At 50.4% G+C, this 20,395-nt stretch overlaps 1 protein-coding gene across 42 annotated transcripts in view; it reads left to right on the forward strand.

The window, feature by feature from the left end:
* RAP1GAP2 (RAP1 GTPase activating protein 2) overlaps positions 1-20,395 on the forward strand; it is a 211,614-nt gene that overhangs the window by 31,731 nt on the left and 159,488 nt on the right. For 27 of the 42 annotated variants that reach the window (XR_011423419.1, XR_011423428.1, XR_011423417.1 and 24 more), the window contains one exon: positions 3,589-3,624. The exons of 5 other annotated variants lie outside the window; for them this stretch is intronic. Coding sequence is in view for 23 of the 37 variants with exons in the window: in XM_023653248.2 (XP_023509016.1) it covers positions 3,589-3,624 (36 nt within the window). In the remaining 14 variants the exon portion in view is untranslated. Of the gene's footprint in view, positions 1-3,003; positions 3,315-3,588; positions 3,625-11,796; positions 12,114-20,395 lie in introns of those variants that run through there. 10 more of the 42 variants (XR_011423430.1, XR_011423425.1, XR_011423431.1 and 7 more) reach the window with 7 other exon arrangements.

Below are 20,395 nucleotides of genomic sequence, written 5' to 3' on the forward strand. Positions count from 1 at the left end.
TGGCCATGTGTGAGGTGTGTGCCTGGCTGGGTGGGTGTGCCCGTGTGTGTGACCACATGTGCACTGTGTGTTTCTGAGCAGGTGCTGGTCTGCGCCGCTGGTCTTCTGTACCTGAGTGTGCTCTTGTCTGTGCCTGTGTGTTATGCTCTTGTCTGTGTCATCTTTGAGACTTCGTGGTGGGGGAGTCTGTGGCCTGCTGGACCTTTGGGCTGCCTCCTCCCTGTAGGGGTGAGCTGTGAGAGGAGGGGGCAGGCCTGTCTCCAGAGGTCCCTCCCCTGCCTCCCCGACCCCAGGCAGCCAATCCAGGTCTACCTTCATCTAAGCAGCTGGGACTGCACTCCAGCCTCTTGCCTGACCCACTGGGCCACCTTTTGCTCCTAAGCTTCTGTCTGCGACGAGCGAGAGGCTCTTTCCTCCTCAAGGGGCCAGAAAGTGGGGACACTGAGGTCGAAGACTTGTCTCTGATTACCAGCTGCCGGCAGCTTCGCCTCAGCTGGAGAACGGGATCTAGTGGTTTTCATTATCGCTTTCCTTTCAGCTTCTGGGCCTGGGGTGTTGTCACAGAACAGGTTCCTACTGCTTGAGGGAGGGTGCCTGGGAGGTGTCCTGGTGTGGAAGCTGGTGGGCTAATGGGGCGGGGAATGCACAAGAGGTGAGGGGAAGAGAGGGAGGCACCAGGGGCTGGCAAGAGGTGGGCTCTTCCTCTGGCTGATTACTTGCTCCCATATGCGTGTAGCTTCTGATTGTTCTTTTCCTCCTCTTTGAAAGCTCTTTGCCATCCATCCTCTGGCAGGAACGGATTGTGGCTGCTCCATCTTGGGCAAATGGGGACAGTGAAGATGATACGATGCCCGGGGTGGCAGAGTGTGGCCTCATACCTGCTAGCTGGCTCTCCCTGACACCTGGGGCCAAGGGGCTGCTGTCCTGAGGGTGGGATCTGGGTTCCAATCACATAGTCTGCTTCCCGATCAGGGACGAGTGTGTGAGGCTGGGCTGGGGCTCCTGCAGGGCAGGCCCTAGGCAGTGAGATGTGTTCCCTGAGGCCTACCTTCCTCTGGGAAATGTGGAGCAGACAGAGAGCTGTGCCTGGCACCTCGTACATGCTCCGTAGATGCTTATGGGATGACTAAGTGAGGTGTTTTGCCCATGACAGGCATTTGGTTGGGGGCGTATTGATCTTGAGGGGATAGCAGGGCTTCCTGGTGGGGTTGGAGGGTTAGGGTAGGTATCATCTGGGGATGGCTGTCAGCTTGGAGGGGACATCGCCGTTGGTTGAGGGCTAAATTACAGATTTCTGGAGCCCTGGTCCACTCCAGACAGTGAAGAGAGTCTGAGAGGGTGGTATTTTAAAAGGTCCATTGGATGCCAGAGTGGATATCCATTAGCATCGGAGTGGACAAGGTGATGAGTGGGAATGGGATGAGGCGGGGGAGGGAGGAGAGAGGAAGCACAAGGGAGAACTTGGGGAATGCCCAGTGTCACAGCCACTGCCTTATCTCCTGTCTCAGCCCTGCCAAGGCCACAGGCCCTGCCCTCCCGGTTCCACTCCCCAGCGTGGGAACACTGCGGACAGGCTGTGGGTGGGTGTGGGTGCTGGGACACGGGCTCCTGTGACCCAGAGCACCAGTGGGTGGCGTGGTGGTCAGGTTGAGAGGGCACCACACCAAGAGTCTGGGTTCTAGTCCTGGCTCCATCTTGACTTAATGAGGAACTCAGATGCGACACTTCCCCTCTCTGGGTCTCAGTTTCCCCATGTTTAAGTGGGGGATTTCTGCCTTACCCACAACACGGGGATGTTATAAGAATTAAAAAGATTTCTTGAGAAGATGCAAAATGTAGGGGCTTATTGTTAGGGGTTACCATTGGGTTGCTCTGGGTTACACGTATTACAGCAGAGCGTGGGAGTCTGACTCCCGGGTCCACCCTTCCCATCTGCTGGATTGAATGGGAGAGGCGGAGGCTCTGCATCCCAGAGTAGGTTGGGAGCCCAATGAGACCCCTGGGGACCAGGTGTGGAATCCCCAAGAAAGGGGCCCAGGAGGTGTGTGGGGAAGAACCTGGCCCAGGAGCCTTGGGTGTGGCTTGTTTCACTGTTGGGAACTGAGGTCAGAAGTTTCCTCAGTTTACTGAGGAAACTGAGAGTTTACTCAGAGTGAAAGGGTCCCACCCTCAGCTCGAGGGCTTGGTGCTGACCTGTGATTGCTGGGGCAGCTCTGCATCTTCACCATGTGGCCCCTGATACCACTCCCTCCCCTCCTGGCCCCAGTAGTTGTGTGTATGGGAAACTTGTGGCAGAGCTGAGTTGATTGGACAGGGGTGACTGAAAGAACTTACCAGGGTTTCAAGCATCTTGGAGGTGGTGGTGATTTTGGTGGCACTGATGGTGGTGATTACAAGGGGTGGTGGTGAAACCGATGGTGATGGCGACACTACGGGTGATAGTGACACAGGGGATGGTGGTGATACTGATGATGATAGTGACATCGATGGTGATGCTGGTCGTGATGGTGGCAATGTTGGTGGTGACACTGATGGTGATGGTGAGACTGGTGGGGATGGTGACCCTGATGGTGATGATGACATTGATGGTGATGGTGACAGCGGTTGTGGTGGTGACATTGATGGTGGTGACACTGAGCAATGATGACACTGGTGGTGATGATGACACAGGTGGTGATGGTCACACTGGTGCCAATGGTGACACTGATGGTGATGGTGACAATGGTAGTAGTAGTGACACTGGTGGTGATGTGACACTAGTGGTGACACTGATAGTTGTGACCCCTAAAGAAGAGGAGACACCAACAGGGGGAATCTTGTGCACGTTTTTCTCTCTGGAGAGAGGAAGGGGCCTCTTCTACCAGCCATAAGGGCTGGCATATGCAGCGGGTAAAAATAGAAGCTTAGTGGCTCTGCCTTGTCTTCAGCGAGGGCGGGTGCAGGCTGGGGCGGAGGAGCTGGCTGCCAGGACAGTCTGCCGGCAAACGTGATCCTCCCTGCTCTGAGCTCCTGTGCCTGACAGATCCCACTGCCCGTGCACCCTGGAGCCTGCTGTTGGCTCTGTCCCAGGAGTAGAGTGTGCTTCCTTGATGGACTGGCAGCTCCCAGAACAGGCGGGTCCCTGCTGCTGGGGTGCTGGCATCTTTCCAAAGCAGAAGCTCAGCAGATAGCAATGCGTTGAATGTCCAGTTGCCAGTGACAGATGAAGCTAGGTGGCAGAGTCCTCTTGTGGAGTGGGGTTGATGAAAGGAGAGGCCACATGTAGAGTGCTTAAGATTCCAGAGTCTGGAGTCAGATACCTGGATTCAGACTGGGTCAGTGATTTTACCCTTCTGAGCCTCAGTTTCCTCATCTTCAAATTGGAGAGAGTAACAGTACCCATCTCACAGGGTTATGTGTGACCCCAGCCCTCCCAGAGCTCCCAGCTCCTCCCAGGGCTGGAGGAGAACTTCCCCCTGTGGCAGCTGTCCCCCACAGGGCCCTCTTGGTCTGGTGGTCTATACTGGCCCAAGGACCTCTCCCCTGCAGATGCCATGTGGGAGCCCTCAGCCCTGGCACTGATCAAAGCCCTTGCTTTTCTCTTGGCAGGATCGACAAGACCATGCTGGCGAGCCTGAAGGTCAAGTAAGTAGTCACTTCCTGTTATGTAAAGGTCAGAGATGATGGCAGACAGGAGCTCCCCTGGGGCCCTCGTTCCCTGCTAAGTTGTGGGAAACGAGTGTGCTGTTGGCGTTTGTCAGATTCTCCATCTCCGTCTCAGGGGCTTCTGGATTGGAGGAGGCTGGACCTGGCTTTTGATTCCTGAGTTATCTAGGGAAAGGCCGGTGCTGGAATGGAAGCAGCAGGCACCAGAACAGTGGGACTGTGTATAGCGGTGTGACTTTTAAGCAACCACTTAGGGGTGTAAGAAATATAATTATAATTTTCTATCACCTCAATTTTTATGTGAAGCCCTAGTCTCATCAGATTGTCTTTCTGACATTCCCACCTACACGAAAACTTGTGCCACGTAGTTCTAGGACCTCATAAAACACCCCAGTGTGTGTGTGTGTGTGTGTGTGTGTGTGTGTGTTTGTGTGCATGTGCGTATGTGTATGTGTATGGTCAGTTGGTCACTGAGTCATCAGTTACCAGATGTATGTCATCCTGATCAGTCTGGCCCTGGGGCTCTCTGAGGCTTCCAACACCAGAGTTTGGGTCTGGGAATGGTCTGCCTTAGTTTTTTGGGTTTTTTTAAAAGATTTTATTTGTCCTATTTCTCCCCAAAGCCCACTGGCACATAGTTGCATATATATTTTTAGTTGTGGGTCCTTTCAGTTGTGGCATGTGGGACACCGCCTCAGCATGGCTTGATGAGCGGTGCCATGTCCGCGACCAGCATCCGAACTGGTGAAACCCTGGGCCGCCGTAGCACAGCACATGAACCTAACCACTCAGCCACGGGGCGGGCCCCTATATTAGTTTACCACATGTTCACTCGTCTGTCTGGGAAGCCCTGAGCAGGCACACCTCTGTCCTAGAACCTCCAATGGCTCTTCCATCACCACCTTTGTTCCTTTGCCCTCCGGGTTTCTGGCCAAACCATTTTGTCTGCATCCTGATCCTCTTTTCCCCTTGAGACTTAAGAAAGGTCAGCTTCCATCCACATCCCTCCCTTGGGCAATGAGTACTGACCAACCACCTGCTCCAACTGAGTGAATTGAAAAGGGGGGAAATTCTAGCAGGAGAAATGGCATTGGTCGCTAGCTCAGAATATTATCCTGCCACGTGAGAATAGTTTGTGCATGAAAAATTCCTCCCTTGAAGGCAGCCCCTCCTACTTGTAACTCCCCCACATGAGCTGAAAGCTTTTCCAGGCCGGCCTCGCTCTGCTGTGCCATTCAGGTGCCAGCACTGACTGTGCATCCCTGGGTACGGGTCCCTGGGCAAAGCACAACCAGTGTTGAGAGTTGGCATATAAAGGGGTCAAAATAAGAGGCTTCCCACTCTGTTTTTTTTGCTCAGAAGGGTGACGGTGGGCAGTTGGCAGGGCTAGGATGGACAACAAACTGTCCCTGCCCTCTGAGAGCTTTCAGTCTCTCTGTAGAGTTGACGCCAGGGGTGCAGTGGGAGTAGTCCTGGAAGACTGATGGGAGGAGGTGGTTTCTAAAGCAGCTCTTAAAAATGGGGGAGGACAATGGGCCTGCCTGTGCTGGTTGGCGTGGGGTGTGCATCAGCCACAGCGTCCAGGGCAAGTTACTCTTGGGCAAGACACTTAACTTCTCTGGATTTCCGTTTCCGTATCTTTTGTCCAATGGACACAACAATGTCTGGCCTTCCTAGAGCTTCCCAGAGCTCATCTGCTTATTGAAGGAGATTCCAGGCATGGAGCAGATGGTGTGGGGTGGTGGAGGTGTTTCCTTCGCTGCTGTCTTGGGACATCTAGTTCAATTTCACAAGCCTTATTGCGGGCCTGTTTGTTTTAACTGGTAAAGATGATCTCTATGTAACCTGGAAGGGAACTAGTTACAAGGTGGAGTGAAGGGGTGGGGCATAGGCCAGTGTTGAGATTGGGCCCCAGTGGGGTCTCTGGGGATCTGGGGGGCAGTCTGAGGGCTTAGGCACCGGGGTGGGGATATTGAGGTCATTTGAGACAGTGTGTAGGACTGTGTTCGTTCTTGTATTTAGTTAAGATTCTTTTGATTGCAAGAAACAAAAACCCACTTAAGCAAAAGATGGAATTTATGGAAAAAAACCCCAGGAAGCCTCAGGGAGCCTGGGGGAGGAGGTGGAGCTAGAGCTCAGGAGGGGTTGAGCAGGAACTGGAACCCACCCCAGCAAAATCCAGGGGGCTTCTTTGCGGAAATTGATAAGCTGATCCTAACATTCACATGGAAATTCAAGAACAATCTTATAAAAGGAGAACAATGTTGGAGGACTGTCCTTCCCAATTTCAAAATTTGTGCTACAAAACTACAATAATCAAGACAGCATGGTGCTGGCGTAAGGACAGACATACAGATCAATGGAAGAGAATTCAGAGTCCAGAAATAAACCCTCACATTTGTGGTCGATTGGTTTTCAACAAGGGTGTCATGACATTTCAGTGGAGAAAAACCGTCTTTCAGTGAACGGGGCTAAAACAACTGATATCCACATGTAAGAGAATAAAACTGAACTCCTTTCTCACAGCATTTACCAAAATTACTCAGAATGGATCAAAGACCTAAATGTAAGAGTGAAAACTATAAAACCCTTGGAAGAAAACATGGATGTAAATCTTTGCGACTTTAGATAAGGCAATGGTTTCTTAGATATGACTCCAAAAGCACAAACAACAACAACAAATTGATAAATTGAGCTTCAAAAAAATTAAAAACTTTTGTGCTGCAAAGGACACCATGAAGAAAGTGAAAAGACAACCCGCAGAATGGGAGAAAATATTTGCAAATCATATATCTGATAAGGAGCTTATATCTAAAATATATAAAGAACTCTTACAACTCAATATACAAACACATAATAATAACACAATAATAACGTAGTAATAACACAATTAAAAAATGGGCAAAGGATCTGAATAGACATTTCTCCAAAGAAGATGTACAAATGGACAATAAGCACGTGAAAAGATGCTCAGCATCATTAGCCATCAGGGAAATGCTAATCAAAACCACAAAAGGATTCTACTTCACACTCACTAGAATTACTATAATCAAAAAGACAGATAATAGCAAGTGTTGGTGAGGATGTGGAGAAATTAGTGCCCTCATACACTGCTACTGAGAATGTAAAATGGTGCAGCTGCTTTGGGAAACAATCTGGCAGTTTCTCAAAAGGTTAAACATAGAGTTACCATATGACCAGCAATTCCTTTCTTAAGTATATACCCAAGAGAAATGAAAATATATGTCCATATAGAAACTTATACATGAATGTTCATAGCAGCATTATTAATAATAGCCCAAAGGGAAGCAACCCAATTGTCCATCAACACATGAATGGATAACAAAATGTGACACATCCAGACAATGGTGTATTGGCCATCAAAAGGAAGGCAGTACTGATATGTTTTACAACATAGGTGAACCTTGAAAACATTACGCTGAGTGAAAGTCAGTCACAAAAAACCACATATTGTGTGATTCCATTTATATAAAATGTCTAGAATAAGCAAATCCGTAGAGACAGAAAATAGATTTGTGGTTTCCTGGGGCTGGGGAGTTTGTTAGGGGGAATAAGGGGAGTGAATGCTAAAGGATCCAGGCTTCTTTTTGGGGTGATGAAAATGTTCTGGAACTAGATAGTGGCAATGGTTGCACAACCCTGTGAATATACTAAAAACTATTGAATTATACACTTTAAAATGGTGAATTAGGGGCCGGCCCGGTGGCACAGCGGTTAAGTTCGCACGTTCCACTTCTCGGCAGCCCGGGGTTCGCCGGTTCAGATCCTGGCTGCGGACATGGCACTACTTGGCACACCATGCTGTGGTAGGCGTCCCACATATAAAGTAGAGGAAGATGGGCATGGATGTTAGCTCAGGGCCAGGCTTCCTCAGCAAAAAGAGGATTGGCAGTAGTTAGCTCAGGGCTAATCTTCCTTGAAAAAAAAAAGAAAAGAAAAAAAAAAGAAAATGGTGAATTGTATGGTAAATAAATTACATCTCAGTCAAGCTGTTAAAAAAGAGACAGAGAATCTCATTGGCCCAGCTTGGGTCTGTTGTGTCCCCCTGGTCCAAGCAGTTTAGCTGGAGAGGTGGGGTTTTATGTATAAGATACGGCTGCTGCAGCCACCTCTCTATGTGGGAAGTGTTAGTTCTCAGAGAAGAAAGATGGCTTGTGGGCAGGGCAGACATCCTAAGAGGTTTTATCTAGCCAGCCCCACTACCCTTGGGACTAAAAGGGAGATTAGAACCTGTCCCCAGCGGCGCCCCCCAACCCCCCATTGACAGTACCCAGTATGGAGTTCTACCCGGATGCGGATGCCCAGGACATGGCTCTGCTCACTGACAGGTCTGTTAGGTAGCCAATTGCACATGCTAGGGCTCTCCCAGAATGCTGCCTTCCTTCTGCCTCTGCTGGGTGAGACATCTTCAATCTACTTTTGTAGCCCATTGACTTCTCCGCTGTGGCCTGTGCTCCTGATTGCTTTGGCTCCTTCCCCAGGGACCTGGCGTCCTTGTCATGAAGACAGTCAGCCATGCAACTCCTGGAGGTGTCTCTGAGCCATGCAGCTCTGAAGATGGGGGTTCTGGTCTCACCATCATTGAGCACTTACTATGTGCTCAGTTTTCAGTGCACAGTTCCCCTGAGGTTTCACAACTGCCTCATGAAGCAGCTACCATTACTCTCTGCATTTTACAGATGAGAAAGTGGAGGCTCGGAGAAGTTAGGAAACTTGGTCAAGGTCATCAGTGAGTAAGTCATGGAGTTGGGATTTGAACCCAGGCCTGTATGTCACAGCTGGTTCAGTCCAGGCTCGAGCTGAGTAGTTCTCAGCACCTACCCTGCCCCACTTTCTCACTCTCTTTTCCCAATGTACACGGGGGCCTCGTACATGGACAGTCTGTGTGCCTTGGCCACAGAATGCACCTCTGCCTCCACAAGGCTGTGGGTGAGAGGTCCCATCGCCCTGCTGGAGCCCCAGGTTGAATGGCATCTGTGATACCTGAATGATGAAGACGCTCAGAGTCAAGGGGTGCAGGGGGCATGGGGCCACACAGGAACACTGGAGGATGGGGTGACAGTACATGCAGGAGAGAGTTGGGAGGGCCAGGTTATAGTCCCAGGCTAACAAGTGGGCAAATCATTAACTCCTCTGAGCCTCAGTTTCCTCATCTGTAAAATGGGAAAGTTGGATTAGTGTCTAATCTGCTCTCTTCTGGCTTTGACATTCTAGGAGTTCAGCTTCATGACTTTTGTCCTTTTGTATTTCTCTCAGGACCTTGATGATGGTAGGTGCTCGCTGTTGAATAAGTGAATGCAGGCATGAATGAATGAAGGTCTTTGGGAGCAGGGGCTCTGCACACTTCATCTCTGGCTCCCTGGGATCTAACACGGTGCCTGGCACATAGCAGGTTCTCAGTCTGTATTTGCTGAATGAATCAATTATGGGTTGTCATGGTTAGCCCATCACGTGCAGGTGGAGGGATGGAGGGAAGGAGGCACGGTCAACAGGTGAGGCTCCCCCTTCTCCAGCCTGCTCTGAGGCCAGCTTGGGATAAGATCCCTTTCTGCAGTAGGTGATCCATAGCTGGACTAGATTCCCCCAGAGGAGAGCCCAGGTTGGGAGGGCCAGGTATCTAGGGTTTGCTCGTGGAGGTCCTTGGAACAGCATCCAGAGGGTGGGGACCTGAGCTGGGAGCCTTAGATGCTTTCCTCCACTTTTTTTTTCTGCTTTATCTCCCCAAAGCCCTCCTGTACATAGTTGTATATCTTAGTTGCAGGTCCTTCTAGTTGTGGGTGCTTTTTTTTTTTTGATGCCCCCACGCTACCTCTCAGAGACCCCTGCTTCTTTGCTAAAGGAAGAAGTGTGTGTGCTTGTGTGTTTGTGTATCTGGTGCACAGGCTGGTAAGACATGCTCCAATCATCTGAAATGACTGTCCTATGTGGAGACGGGCCACGGTGGGACTGGGTGAGCATGGGGATGGTTCAGTGCAGCCTGTCTCCACAGCTGGGGGCACAGTATCATGCACACTCCTGATGATGGAGAAATCTAGAACCTACTGCCTTGTAGGAGAAAGAATCCAACTTTTTAACTGATGGTCCCAGTTCTTGGTCACTAGAAATGGCATCTCTGAATAGACGGAAAACACGTGCTGGAGACTAAAGTTGACTGTGTCCTCTTGTTTCTTCCTCAAGAGAGGGAGGGAGAGGGCCTGGAGGAGTGGTCTGCCCAGCACCTGGTCCTGTGGTTTGGCCAGAGGACACCCCACAGCCACCTCTATCCTAGGTTTCAGTTTTACCAGCTAAGAATTCAAAATCCTGCAGGAAGTGAGGGGACCACAGAGGGCAGGGGCAGATACAGTGTGACTCAGGGTTGCTTCCCTTAGCTCCTGGAGTCCCTGACGGCAGCTGTTGGAGTCATTGTTCATGCAGGATGGGGACTTGCTGCATTCAGAAAGGTCGATTTCTTGCTGCGTCATAGCGCTTTTAAACTCAGGGCTTCCATCCCAGTTCTGTAAGAATTATGCACCAAATCTAGAGGATTACCTTCACAGATATCTGCTTCTCCTGGGTCTTCTGTTGTTAGCAAGGCCACATTCTCATCTTGGGAGGAGAGTCAGGGCCCAGGTGTCAGTGCATCAAGTCTCTGCTTCCAGCTTTCCAGCCTTCCTTCCAGAAAGCCCATCCCTCCACAGTCCACCCCTTGATTCCAGTTTAATGACTTTTTTCATGCACTGGTTGAAGGCCATGATCACCAATTCATTTCCCCATGTTCCACCAGGTCTTTGTTTACCGTGATTATAAGAATCCTTCAGGTACCACAAAGATGTTTTAGAACTTTCTTGGGCTGCCTCATCTTAGTCAACTCCTCTCTTACACACTTAGGGCATCTGCTGAGAGCATGCTGGGATGGTCAAGGATGGAGAAGCTTGATGTTTTGGGGGGTTAGAAGGCTGAATTAGTTCAGCTCGGATTTACTGGGCACCTACATTCCAAGCCCAGTGCTAGGCCCTGGGGTTGGTGGGGAAGCAGAGATGAAAAAGACACAGACTGCTTGTGAGTGCTTGCAGCCCTGCAGGGAGACAGACATATAGACAGACGATCACAATGGAATGTGACAAGTGCTAGCAGAGATGGCCTCAGAGAGGATGGAGTAGGGCTTCCTGGAGACTTGGTGATGCCTGAGCCATTTCCAAGGGTGAGTAAGGTCAGCCCGGAGGAGAGAGAGGCACTCCAGCCAGCCCCAATGCACAGGCAGGGAGGCAAGAAATGCACAGGAGGGACCTGAGTGTGGTTATTGTTACCAGATAGCAAACAGGGGTGGCAGTGCCAGGGCAGACTGGGCCATGTCTAGGAGTATAGGACAGCTGTGTGGAGGGCTGGGCTTGCTTCTCTGGATGACTGGGAGCCATTGAAGGGTTTTAACCTGGGTCTGGGGAGTAACGTGGCCAAATTTGGGTCTGAAGGCCGCCCGGCTGCCCTCTGCCAACACATTGGAGAGGTTGGAGGCTGGGGCAGGCGCACTGGAGTTGGGGAGAGTGGGCAGACTGGAGCGCCATCAAGGAGGTGGACTTCTCAGCCTGGAGCTGGTTTGGGTGTGGGAGGTGAGGGCAAGGGAGGGGTCAAGGTGAAGACTCTCAAGTTTCCAGGTGAGCCCTTGGGTGGATGTTGGTCCAGTTTACAGAGATGAGGGAGTCAGGCTCTGAATGTACAATCTCCAGTCTCCCGTCCCGTCTCACCTCTTGTGTGGCTGGCTTAGGTCCTGACCCTTAGACCTACCCCCGCCCCCCCATAGAAGGGGACAGAGGAAGGGAACAGTGTGCCAAGGGATGTAAGAGCTGGTCTGTGGCCAGGAAGCAGGTGGAACTGGGGGTGGCCCTGGGCTCTGGCCCCCACCCCGTGCAGCTCCTGGAGCGCCTTTAGCAGGTGAGCTCCAGATGAGCACTGGCTGGTGCCACTGCCCTTGTAACTGAGAGTTGGCGAGACTGTGCATGCAGGGAGCCCACTTCAGACCTGTTCCAGGTGGGGCCGAGGGGAATGTCCCTGTTTCTGTCTCAAGGCCCTAGCTCATTGATTTCTTCAGGGTGGGCCCTGAGCCTGAGAACTGTGTTGGCATGCGTAGGTGTGTGTAGGCGTGTGTGTATGCTTGCCCATGCCGGTGGACTTGAGCTTGGAGGGCCCATGTGGGTGACTGTGTGGTGCCTTTTTTGGCTTTAGCGAGTTCCTATGGTAACCACGAACATGTCTGTTTTGGGATCTGGAGTCTTGGGGCGTGAGTGGCTACGGGGAGAAGCACGGCGGGCGGGTGCTTAGCTGGCAATTGGGCTGTGGCCTGATTTCCTTGCCAGGCACTGGAGATGCACCTGGAGGTGCCATTTGCCAGGCAGCAGGGTCTGAAAACTCCAGGGATCCGTGTGCTCCTGGCCTTCATCCTGGCCGGCCCCTGCCATGCCCAGGAAGATCTGGTGAGTCCCTGTTCTGATTCCTTGATGGACATACAGCTGCTTGGGTTTTGACCAGGTCTAGTGGGTATCTGCTGATACCCACGAGCAGGGAGCTGGCTGGCAGCTCTGGCCAGTAGGTACTGGGCATTGGGGCTCTTCTGAGGGGGGTGTGGGACTGCGGGCAGGAGGGGCTCTGCTTATTCCTGGGGTCATGTGAGGGTGTTTTCTGTGTGGCTGGTGAGATGAATGGTCCTTGGTCCGGTGGGACAGGGCTAACTGTGCTACTGTTGGGGACAAGGGCAGGGATGCAGGAGAGCAGAATGCAGATGGGGCAGCCTGTGGCCCCGGGCCTAGGCCCAGCGATCCCTGGGGGGCCCCCTTCACCCCATTCAGCTCCCTGAAAGAGTCCTTGTGGACCCCCAGGTCTCTGGCCACGCACTTGAGCTTCTTCGCAGGTCTCCCAGGCCCAGAGGCCTGCTGGCTGGCCTCGATGGGAAGGCTCAGGGTCCCATGAAGAGGAGGCCAGGATGCTCTGCCCAGCTTACTGGGAGCTGGATTTGGCCAGGGCTGGGGAAGGAGTGCTCCTGGTGGGCTTTGGAGAGAGGCTCTGACTTCCCATGTTGTGCATCCCTTGTGCTACACACTGTGGACCCCTGGGTGTGTCAGGACCACCCCCCCCTCCCCCCAAGGCTCCTGATGGATGGGGCCCAGGCAGTACTCACAGGTGTCTGGGAATGGGGAGGAGGGTGCTCCAACCCCCGTCCTCCTGCTGGCTCCTCTGGGCTGGGAGCAGGGAGTGGGGACAGGAGTGTCAGGAGGGGGTGTAGATGGACCCTCCCCCAGGAGCTAGCTGCTCTCTCTGCCTCTGAGGGGGCCCTGGGTGAGCCTATGCTGGGACGGCGGCCAGGCAGCAGGGTTGCTGGGTCTGGCTGTGGGGTTGTGGCCCTCATGAAGGGCAGGGGGAGCAAGGAGGTGGACGTTCTGTGCTTTTTACAGACCATCTAAACCTTCCCTCTCTGGATGGCAGAGTCTGAACCTAATCTTTGACAGCTCTCTCTGGGAGCATTGGGAGAGGGAGAAACGAGCCTTTAGGGGAGATCCCCAGATCTCGGGAGTTCTTGAATCTTACAACTTGAAATAAACTCAGATTAGCTACTATGTGAATTTATTGTGCCCCTAAGACTAGTGGCCTGAGCTTGGTTACATCCAGTGATGGGGAGCTCATTACCTCGTAAGGATTTCTAGTCTATTTCAATACAGCTCTGATTGTTCAAAGCTGACCATTATTTTCACCTGGAATCTCAGTAACTGCCATTTCTTGGTCCCCCAGCCCGCTGCTGAAATAAGGCTAATGTCTCTTTCTCCTGAGACCTTTTCAGACTTTGGAAGGTGACTCTTGTTTGCTGAGCCTTCTCCTCCCCTGGCTGGTCATCCTTGGCCCCATTGGCTGTGTTTGGGGTTTCTCACTGACTGGGCTGATCTTTGTTGGAAGAGTTTAGGTTTTCCAGGCTTCGTCTCAAAGCCTGACCAGAGGGGTTGGCTCGGAAAGCCTGCGGGAGGCCAGTGGACATGAGGATGGACAGTTAGAGGTCATGGGCTTCAACCTCCTTATTTACAGATGAGTTGTGTACACTGAGACCCCAAGCGGGGATGTTCCTAGCTTGAGATGGCACAGCTCCAAGGTGGTGGGTGCAGAACCAGGCCACGAGAAGTCAGCTCTCAGTCTCTGTGCGGTGCCTGGCTCCCTTCCTGCTTCTCCACCAACTGCTCCAGCATCACTGCTCTCTGACTTAGGGCCTCATCTCTTCTTTTTGAAGACAGACCTGATGCCTGGGGGATCAACCAGGGAGAGGGGCTGGGGGTGCACATTGCCACTCTGCGGGAACACTGCCTGTCTCACCAGATCTTCTACTTTACAAAAGAAGCTGGAAATCTGGAGTTTTAGGCAAAATCTTGACAACTAACTCAAGAATTAAAAAACAAAGCCATATGTGGCCTCTCCTGCAGGTCAGATTCTGCTCACAGAGCCACTGTGGGCCACCTCTGCTCGGGGCACGTCATCCCTCTCAAGTTTTGGCTCCTGTCTCCCCGTGGCCACTCCCTAGTCCCTTTCCCCAGGCCACCCCTTCCTGGTGCCCTGTCTCCACCTCCAGCCCCTGACCGATCATCTCCTGCTGTGTCCCCAGACTAGGCTCACTCTCAATTAACCTTTTCTTTCTTCCAGATCCAGCTCTTTCTCTGTCACTGGGTTGTGAAGCCCCTGAGTCATGGGGTCCTCTCCCGCCTTCCTCCTGGTTCAGGCCCATTATCTCCTGCCCAGACAGTGACAAAGGCTGTCTAATTAACCTCCTCCTCGGGCCTCTGCCAGCTCTGACTAATTCATCATCCCCAAAGCCATCTCTAGCTCTGCAACCCCCGCTCCAAGGAGGCCTCGATCTGCCGGGCCGATGGCAGACCTTGTTAGTGCTGATTCCACACAGGCCTGTTCCTGGGACCCGGTGCGGGGACAGCCGGTGGGAGGCTGGGCAGTTCTGAAGCATTGTGTTTATTCTCTGACGACTTCTCTTTCTGGCGTCAGCATCCACTGACTGTCTTTGGTCCACAGCAGATAGTTCGATCCTCCTGCTCCCCCACCAAGCCCTGCTTCCCCAACTTTTCCGCACTTTCTGTCACCTGGGAAGCTTTAAAAACTTGTCATGCCCAGATTGCATCCAGTTCCAGAACTGGAAATCAGAATGTCTGGGGTGGGACCCAGTGTCAGTACTTTGTAAAGATCCCCAGGTGATTGCAATATGCAGCAAAATTTGGGAACCCCTGTGCCCATGGACAAACGAGTGTGGTGACTGTCAGTGGTTCAGGTTGGGCTGGATGTTAACATGAGCTACAGGCGGGGGTGTGGGGGGTCACTCCAGGCCGGAGTTTCTGTTGACATTTGGGGCTGGGTGGTTCTTTGTTGTGGGAGCTGTCCTGTGCATTGCAGGATGAGGAGCAGCATCTCTAGCCTCTGCCCACGAGATGCCAACAACCCACCCCCAGTACTGACAATCAAAAATGTCTCCAGGCATTGCGGAGTTTCTGGGGTGGGGGTATAAAAGCTCTCCCACCCCGCTGAGAACCACTGCTGCAGACCCAGCCAGGTTCACCTTTACAGCGTCCTAAAAACTGCACAGAAGAAAAGGCTACCACTTGGTGCACCCCGTCTTGGTGGTCAATTCATGGGCTGTGGAGTCAGGCAGCTGATGTTTAAATCCTGACTCCACCAGCTCGGGGGCCTTGGGCAAGTTACTTAACCTCTTTGGGCCTCAGTACATTTCTAAGGTTTCTTTCTTCTTTTCTTGCAGCTGTGCCTCCTCTTGACCTTTAGCTCTAGCTAGATGGTGTGACTTGCTGTTTTCTGGCACTTTTCAGCCTTGACGTCTTTGCTTATGCTGTTCCCCACAGCATGAAATGCCTTTACTTCTTTCTCCTCCATCAGCATCATCCCACCCATCCTGCCACACCAGCTTAGATGCTGCTTCCTCTCTGAACACCTCCTTCCCGTGAGAATGAAGCCTTCCCTTCTCCGTGTTCCCGGAGCAGCTAGAACCTCGAGGTTACATTTAGCTGGTCACATTAGCTCCTCCTGCCCTGTGGTGGCCCGGTGGTTTCTGCCTGTGTCCCTCTCCCCATGGGGGCTGCGTCACTGTTTGTTGTTCAGGTGAGGTGGCCGACTCCTTCCTGCCTTGGGCTGAGCTGTGAACCAGCAGGTTACCGCAGTGTCACCCCCCCGCCTCACGCCCAGCTCATTCTGAGAGGGTGGAGTGGGTGGAAATCCGTGCTTGGCAGGCCACAAAGCCACATAACTGACTTTGGAGCCCTGCCCTGGGCTGTGTGTGTGTGACGGCAGCCATTGCACTTTCTTGGTTACCTTGCCACTAGCAGATGCCTTCTGGAACCGAGGAGCTTTGAGCTACAGACTTCCCCAGGCCCATTTCTGGGCCCAGGAGTAGCCCCTGTCCCCACCCTGCCATGTCCTGTCCAACCTTGTCCGCCAGCTCAACCCAGTGCTGGACCCATGGTTGCCTCCCCTGGCTGCAGTGCAGACCCAGCCCGGGGATTCTGCTTCCTCAGGCCTGGGTGGGGCCCAGGAAGCCTGTGTGTTCTCAGGACCAGAGGTGGTGCTTCTGAGGCTGCTGGGTTTGCAGCTGTTTGGGAACCAGTGACATTTAAAGTTCTCTTTCCCCACAATGCAGATTCAGTGGTTAGGTTCATATGTTCTGGGTGACCTTGGGTAAGTGACACAACCTCTCTGTGCCTCTGTTTCTTTATCTGGGAATAATTATAGTACCTACATGTAGGTACTATTGTTGTGAAGTTTAAAGGAGATCATCTGGGTGAAGCCTGGAGCACAGTGCCTGGTATGTAGTTAACAGTTGGTAGATGTTCTCTACCTTCATATTTCTGACATTAGTAAGAATAATCCTGGGCTGTGTGGACACATGTAATCACATGCCATACCTGCACCGGCAAACTGGAGCGACGTTCCCTCAGACCCAAGCCTGGGGACAGACCTGTGCAGGTGGCGATCCCTGCAGGCATGTGTGAACGCACGGTCACTCGATAAACATATCTGGAGGGCAGACATGTGTGTAGACGAGGCCTGGACGATTGGGGCTTTTATTTTATTCACACTCTGACGTTCTTCCTGGAGTTAACAGCACCTGGGCTGAGCTCTGGGAGCCTGAGGTGCCCCTTGTTTCCATAGCAACACAATGCAGTGAAAATAGGAGGAGGAGGAGTGAAGAGATGGAAAAGGCCTGAGCCGCCTTGGAGGGGCGTCCTGCCTGCCGCGGGCCTTGTGTCCACATCCTTGGCCATACGGAGCCTCTGGTTTTGTTTATTTGTTTTTTAGAATAATGACGTGGCAAACGTTTGAGTACTCATGACTCAGTAGAAGTGACAGCTGTTAACATTTTGTTGCATCAAACCTTTTTTTTTATTGTTGTAACATATATATAACGTAAACTTACTCTTTTAACCATTTTTAAGTGTACCATTCAGTGGCATTAAGCACATTTATAGTGTTGCATGACTATCACCACTCTCCATTTCGTCAACTTTTGCATCCTCTCAGACTGAAACTCTGTACCCATTAAACACTAACTCCACATTCCCCCTCCCCACAGCTGCTGGCAGCCGCCGTTCTGCTTTCTGTCTCGATGAATTTGACAATCCTAGGGACCTCAAATAAGTGAAATCGTGCAGTATTTGTCCTTTCGTGTCTGACTTATTTCATTTAGCATAATGTCACAAGGCTCATCCATGTTGTAGCAGGTGTCAGAATTTCCTTCCTTATAAGGCTGAATAATATCCCATTGTGTGCATATGCCACATTTTCTTTATCCAGTCAGCTGGCGATGACACTTGGGTTGCTTCCACTTTCGTCTGTTGTGAGTGATGCTGCTGTGAACACTGGTGCACTGACGTCTGTTTGAGTCCCTGCTTTCAGTTCTTTTGGGTTATACCCACAAGCTGCATTGCTGGATCGTATGGTAATTCTATAGCTAACTTTTTGAGTTTTTTTTTAAGAATAAAAGAAATAAAACGTCATAAAGTTAAATTCTTGCCATCGTTCCTTCTCAGCCCCATCACTCTGTCTCCCCCATCCAGAGAGGGGAGCAGTCTCGGGAATTTGGTGTGTTTTTCTCAATGCACATTTTTAATTCTCTCACACCCATGGATAGGTATCTAGAAACACTATACAGTATTTTGTGTGTATTTAAAATTCACACGCATGATGTCCTTTTGAATTTATGTGAGTGTCGTGGTGGTGTTCTGGCATCAGAATGCTGGGGTTCAGATCTTGGCTCTGCCACTTACTAGCTGAGAGACCTCTAACCCTTTTTGTAGGATTATTTTGGGGATCACGTAAGCTGACATGTCCAGTGCTTAGAACGGTGTGGGGCTGCAGAGCGCACTGGATGTGGGAGTTGTTACCATATAGTTTTGCGTTGTGCCCCTCCACATGGATTTTGGAATCTCTCCATGGTGTCGTAGATCCAGTTCCTTCTTTTTAATTGCCATGTAGTATTTATATCACCCCCATCATGTCTCCTATTGGTGGACTCTTAGGTTGTTTCCGTTTTCTTCTATTGCAAACAATCCTGTAGCGACTGTGTGTTTGTGTGCTTGGGCGGGGCTGCAGGGCTGGGGAGGTCCTAGACGCAGAGCCGTTGGGTTCCAGCTCTAGTGGGTGTAGCCAGATTGCCCTAAAGCCAGGTTTTACCATTTGCACTCCTACCTGGGGTGTGTGAAAATTCCAAGGGAGTCCTCTTCCCCGTGTCCTCACTGATATTTAATTTTTACATTGATTTAATCGACCCCAGCAGGTTTTATTTCATTCTTTATTACACAAACATGAATGTAACTCTGAATAAGCGAATGGAAACCCTCATGGCTTCTTTCAGTCTCTCTCCACAGGCCCGCATGGGTGTGCCTCTGTTCTTTTATCTGCGTTGTATCACAAGCATTTCCCCACATTGGTAGTCTTTTTTTCTCCTTTTAAAAATAGCGTTTTCCCCTGATTATAAAAATAGTACATGCTCACTGTAGAAGACTTAGAAAGTACGTACAGATATTGAGATGAAAAAATAAAAACCCATGACCTAGCATCCCAAATGTTATCATTTAAAAAATTTATTTTATTGAGGTCCTAATGGTTTATAATATTGTGTAATTTGAGGTGTACATTCTTATATATCAATGTCTGTATAGACTACATCATGCTCACACCAATAGTCTAGTTTCTATCCATCACCATACATATGTGCCCCTTTACCCCTTTCGCCCACACCCCTACTCCTTCCCCTCTAGTAACCACTAATCTGTTCTCTTTATCTATGCGTTTGTTTATCTTCCATATATGAGTGAAATCATGTGGTGCTTATCTTTCTCTGTCTGGTTTATTTCTCTTAACATCAAACCCTCAAGGTCCATCCATGTTGTTGCAAATGGGAGGACTTGTCTTTTTTTTTGAGGAAGATTAGCCCTGAGCTAACATCTGCTGCCAATCCTCCTCTTTTTGCTGAGGAATACTAGCCCTGAGCTAACATCCGTGCCCATCTTCCTCTACTTTATATGTGGGACGTCTACCACAGCATGGCTTGCCAAGTGGTGCCATGTCCGCACCCAGGATTTGAACTGGCGAACCCCGGGCCGCTGAAGTGGAACATGAGCACTTAACCATTGCGCCACCAGCCGGCCCCAACTTTGTCTTTTTTTATGGCTGAGCAGTATTCCATTGTATGCATACCACATCTTCTTTATCCATTCAGCATTTGATGGGCACTTGGGATATTTCCACATCTTGACTATTGTCAGTAATGCTGCAGTGAACATAAGGGTGCATAAATCTCTTTGAGTTGTTGATTTCAAGTTCTTTGGATAAATACCCAGTAGTGGGATAGCTGGATTGTGTGGTATTTCTATTTTTAATATTTTGAGAAATCTCCATACTGTTTTCCACAGTGGCTGCACCAGTTTGCGTTCCCACCAGCAGTGTATGAGGGTTCCCTTTTCTCCACAACCTCTCCAACATTTGTTTTGTCTTGTTAATTAGAACCATTCTGACAGGTTTCAGGTGATATCTCATTGTAGTTTTGATTTGCATTTCCCTAGTAATTAATGATGTTGAACATCTTTTTATGTGCCTGTTGGCCATCTGTGTTTCTTCTTTGGAAAAATGTCTGTTCATGTCCTCTGCCCATTTTTTGATCAGGTTCGTTTGTTTTTTTGTTGTTGAGTTATTGGAGTTCTTTATATATTTTGGAAGTTAACCCCTTGTTCGATATGTGATTTGCAAATATTTTCTCCCAATTGGTGGGTTGTCTTTTTGTTTTGTTCCTGTTTCCTTTGCCTTGCAGAAGTTCTTTAGTCTGATGTAGTCCCATTTGTTTACTTTTTGTTTTGTTTCTCTTGCCTGAGTAAACATGGTATTAAAAAATATGCTAAGACTGATGTCAAAGAGTGTACTGCCTATATTTTCTTCTTGGAGTTTTATGGTTTCAGGTCTTACCTTCAAGTCCTTAATCCATTTTGAGTTAATTTTTGTGTGTGGTGAAAGATAATGGTCTACATTCATTCTTTTGCATGTGGCTGTCCAGTTTTGCCAGCATCATTTATTGAAGAGACTTCCCTCTCTCCATTGTATGTCCTTGGCTCCTTTGTTGAAGATTAGCTGTCTGTAGATGTGTGGTTTTACTTCTGGGCTTTCCGTTCTATCCATTGATCTGTTTGTCTGTTTTTGTGCTGGTACCATGGTGTTT

This window comes from Equus caballus, chromosome 11 (assembly GCF_041296265.1).
Source record: "Equus caballus isolate H_3958 breed thoroughbred chromosome 11, TB-T2T, whole genome shotgun sequence".
NCBI classification, from domain to species: Eukaryota; Metazoa; Chordata; class Mammalia; order Perissodactyla; family Equidae; genus Equus; species Equus caballus.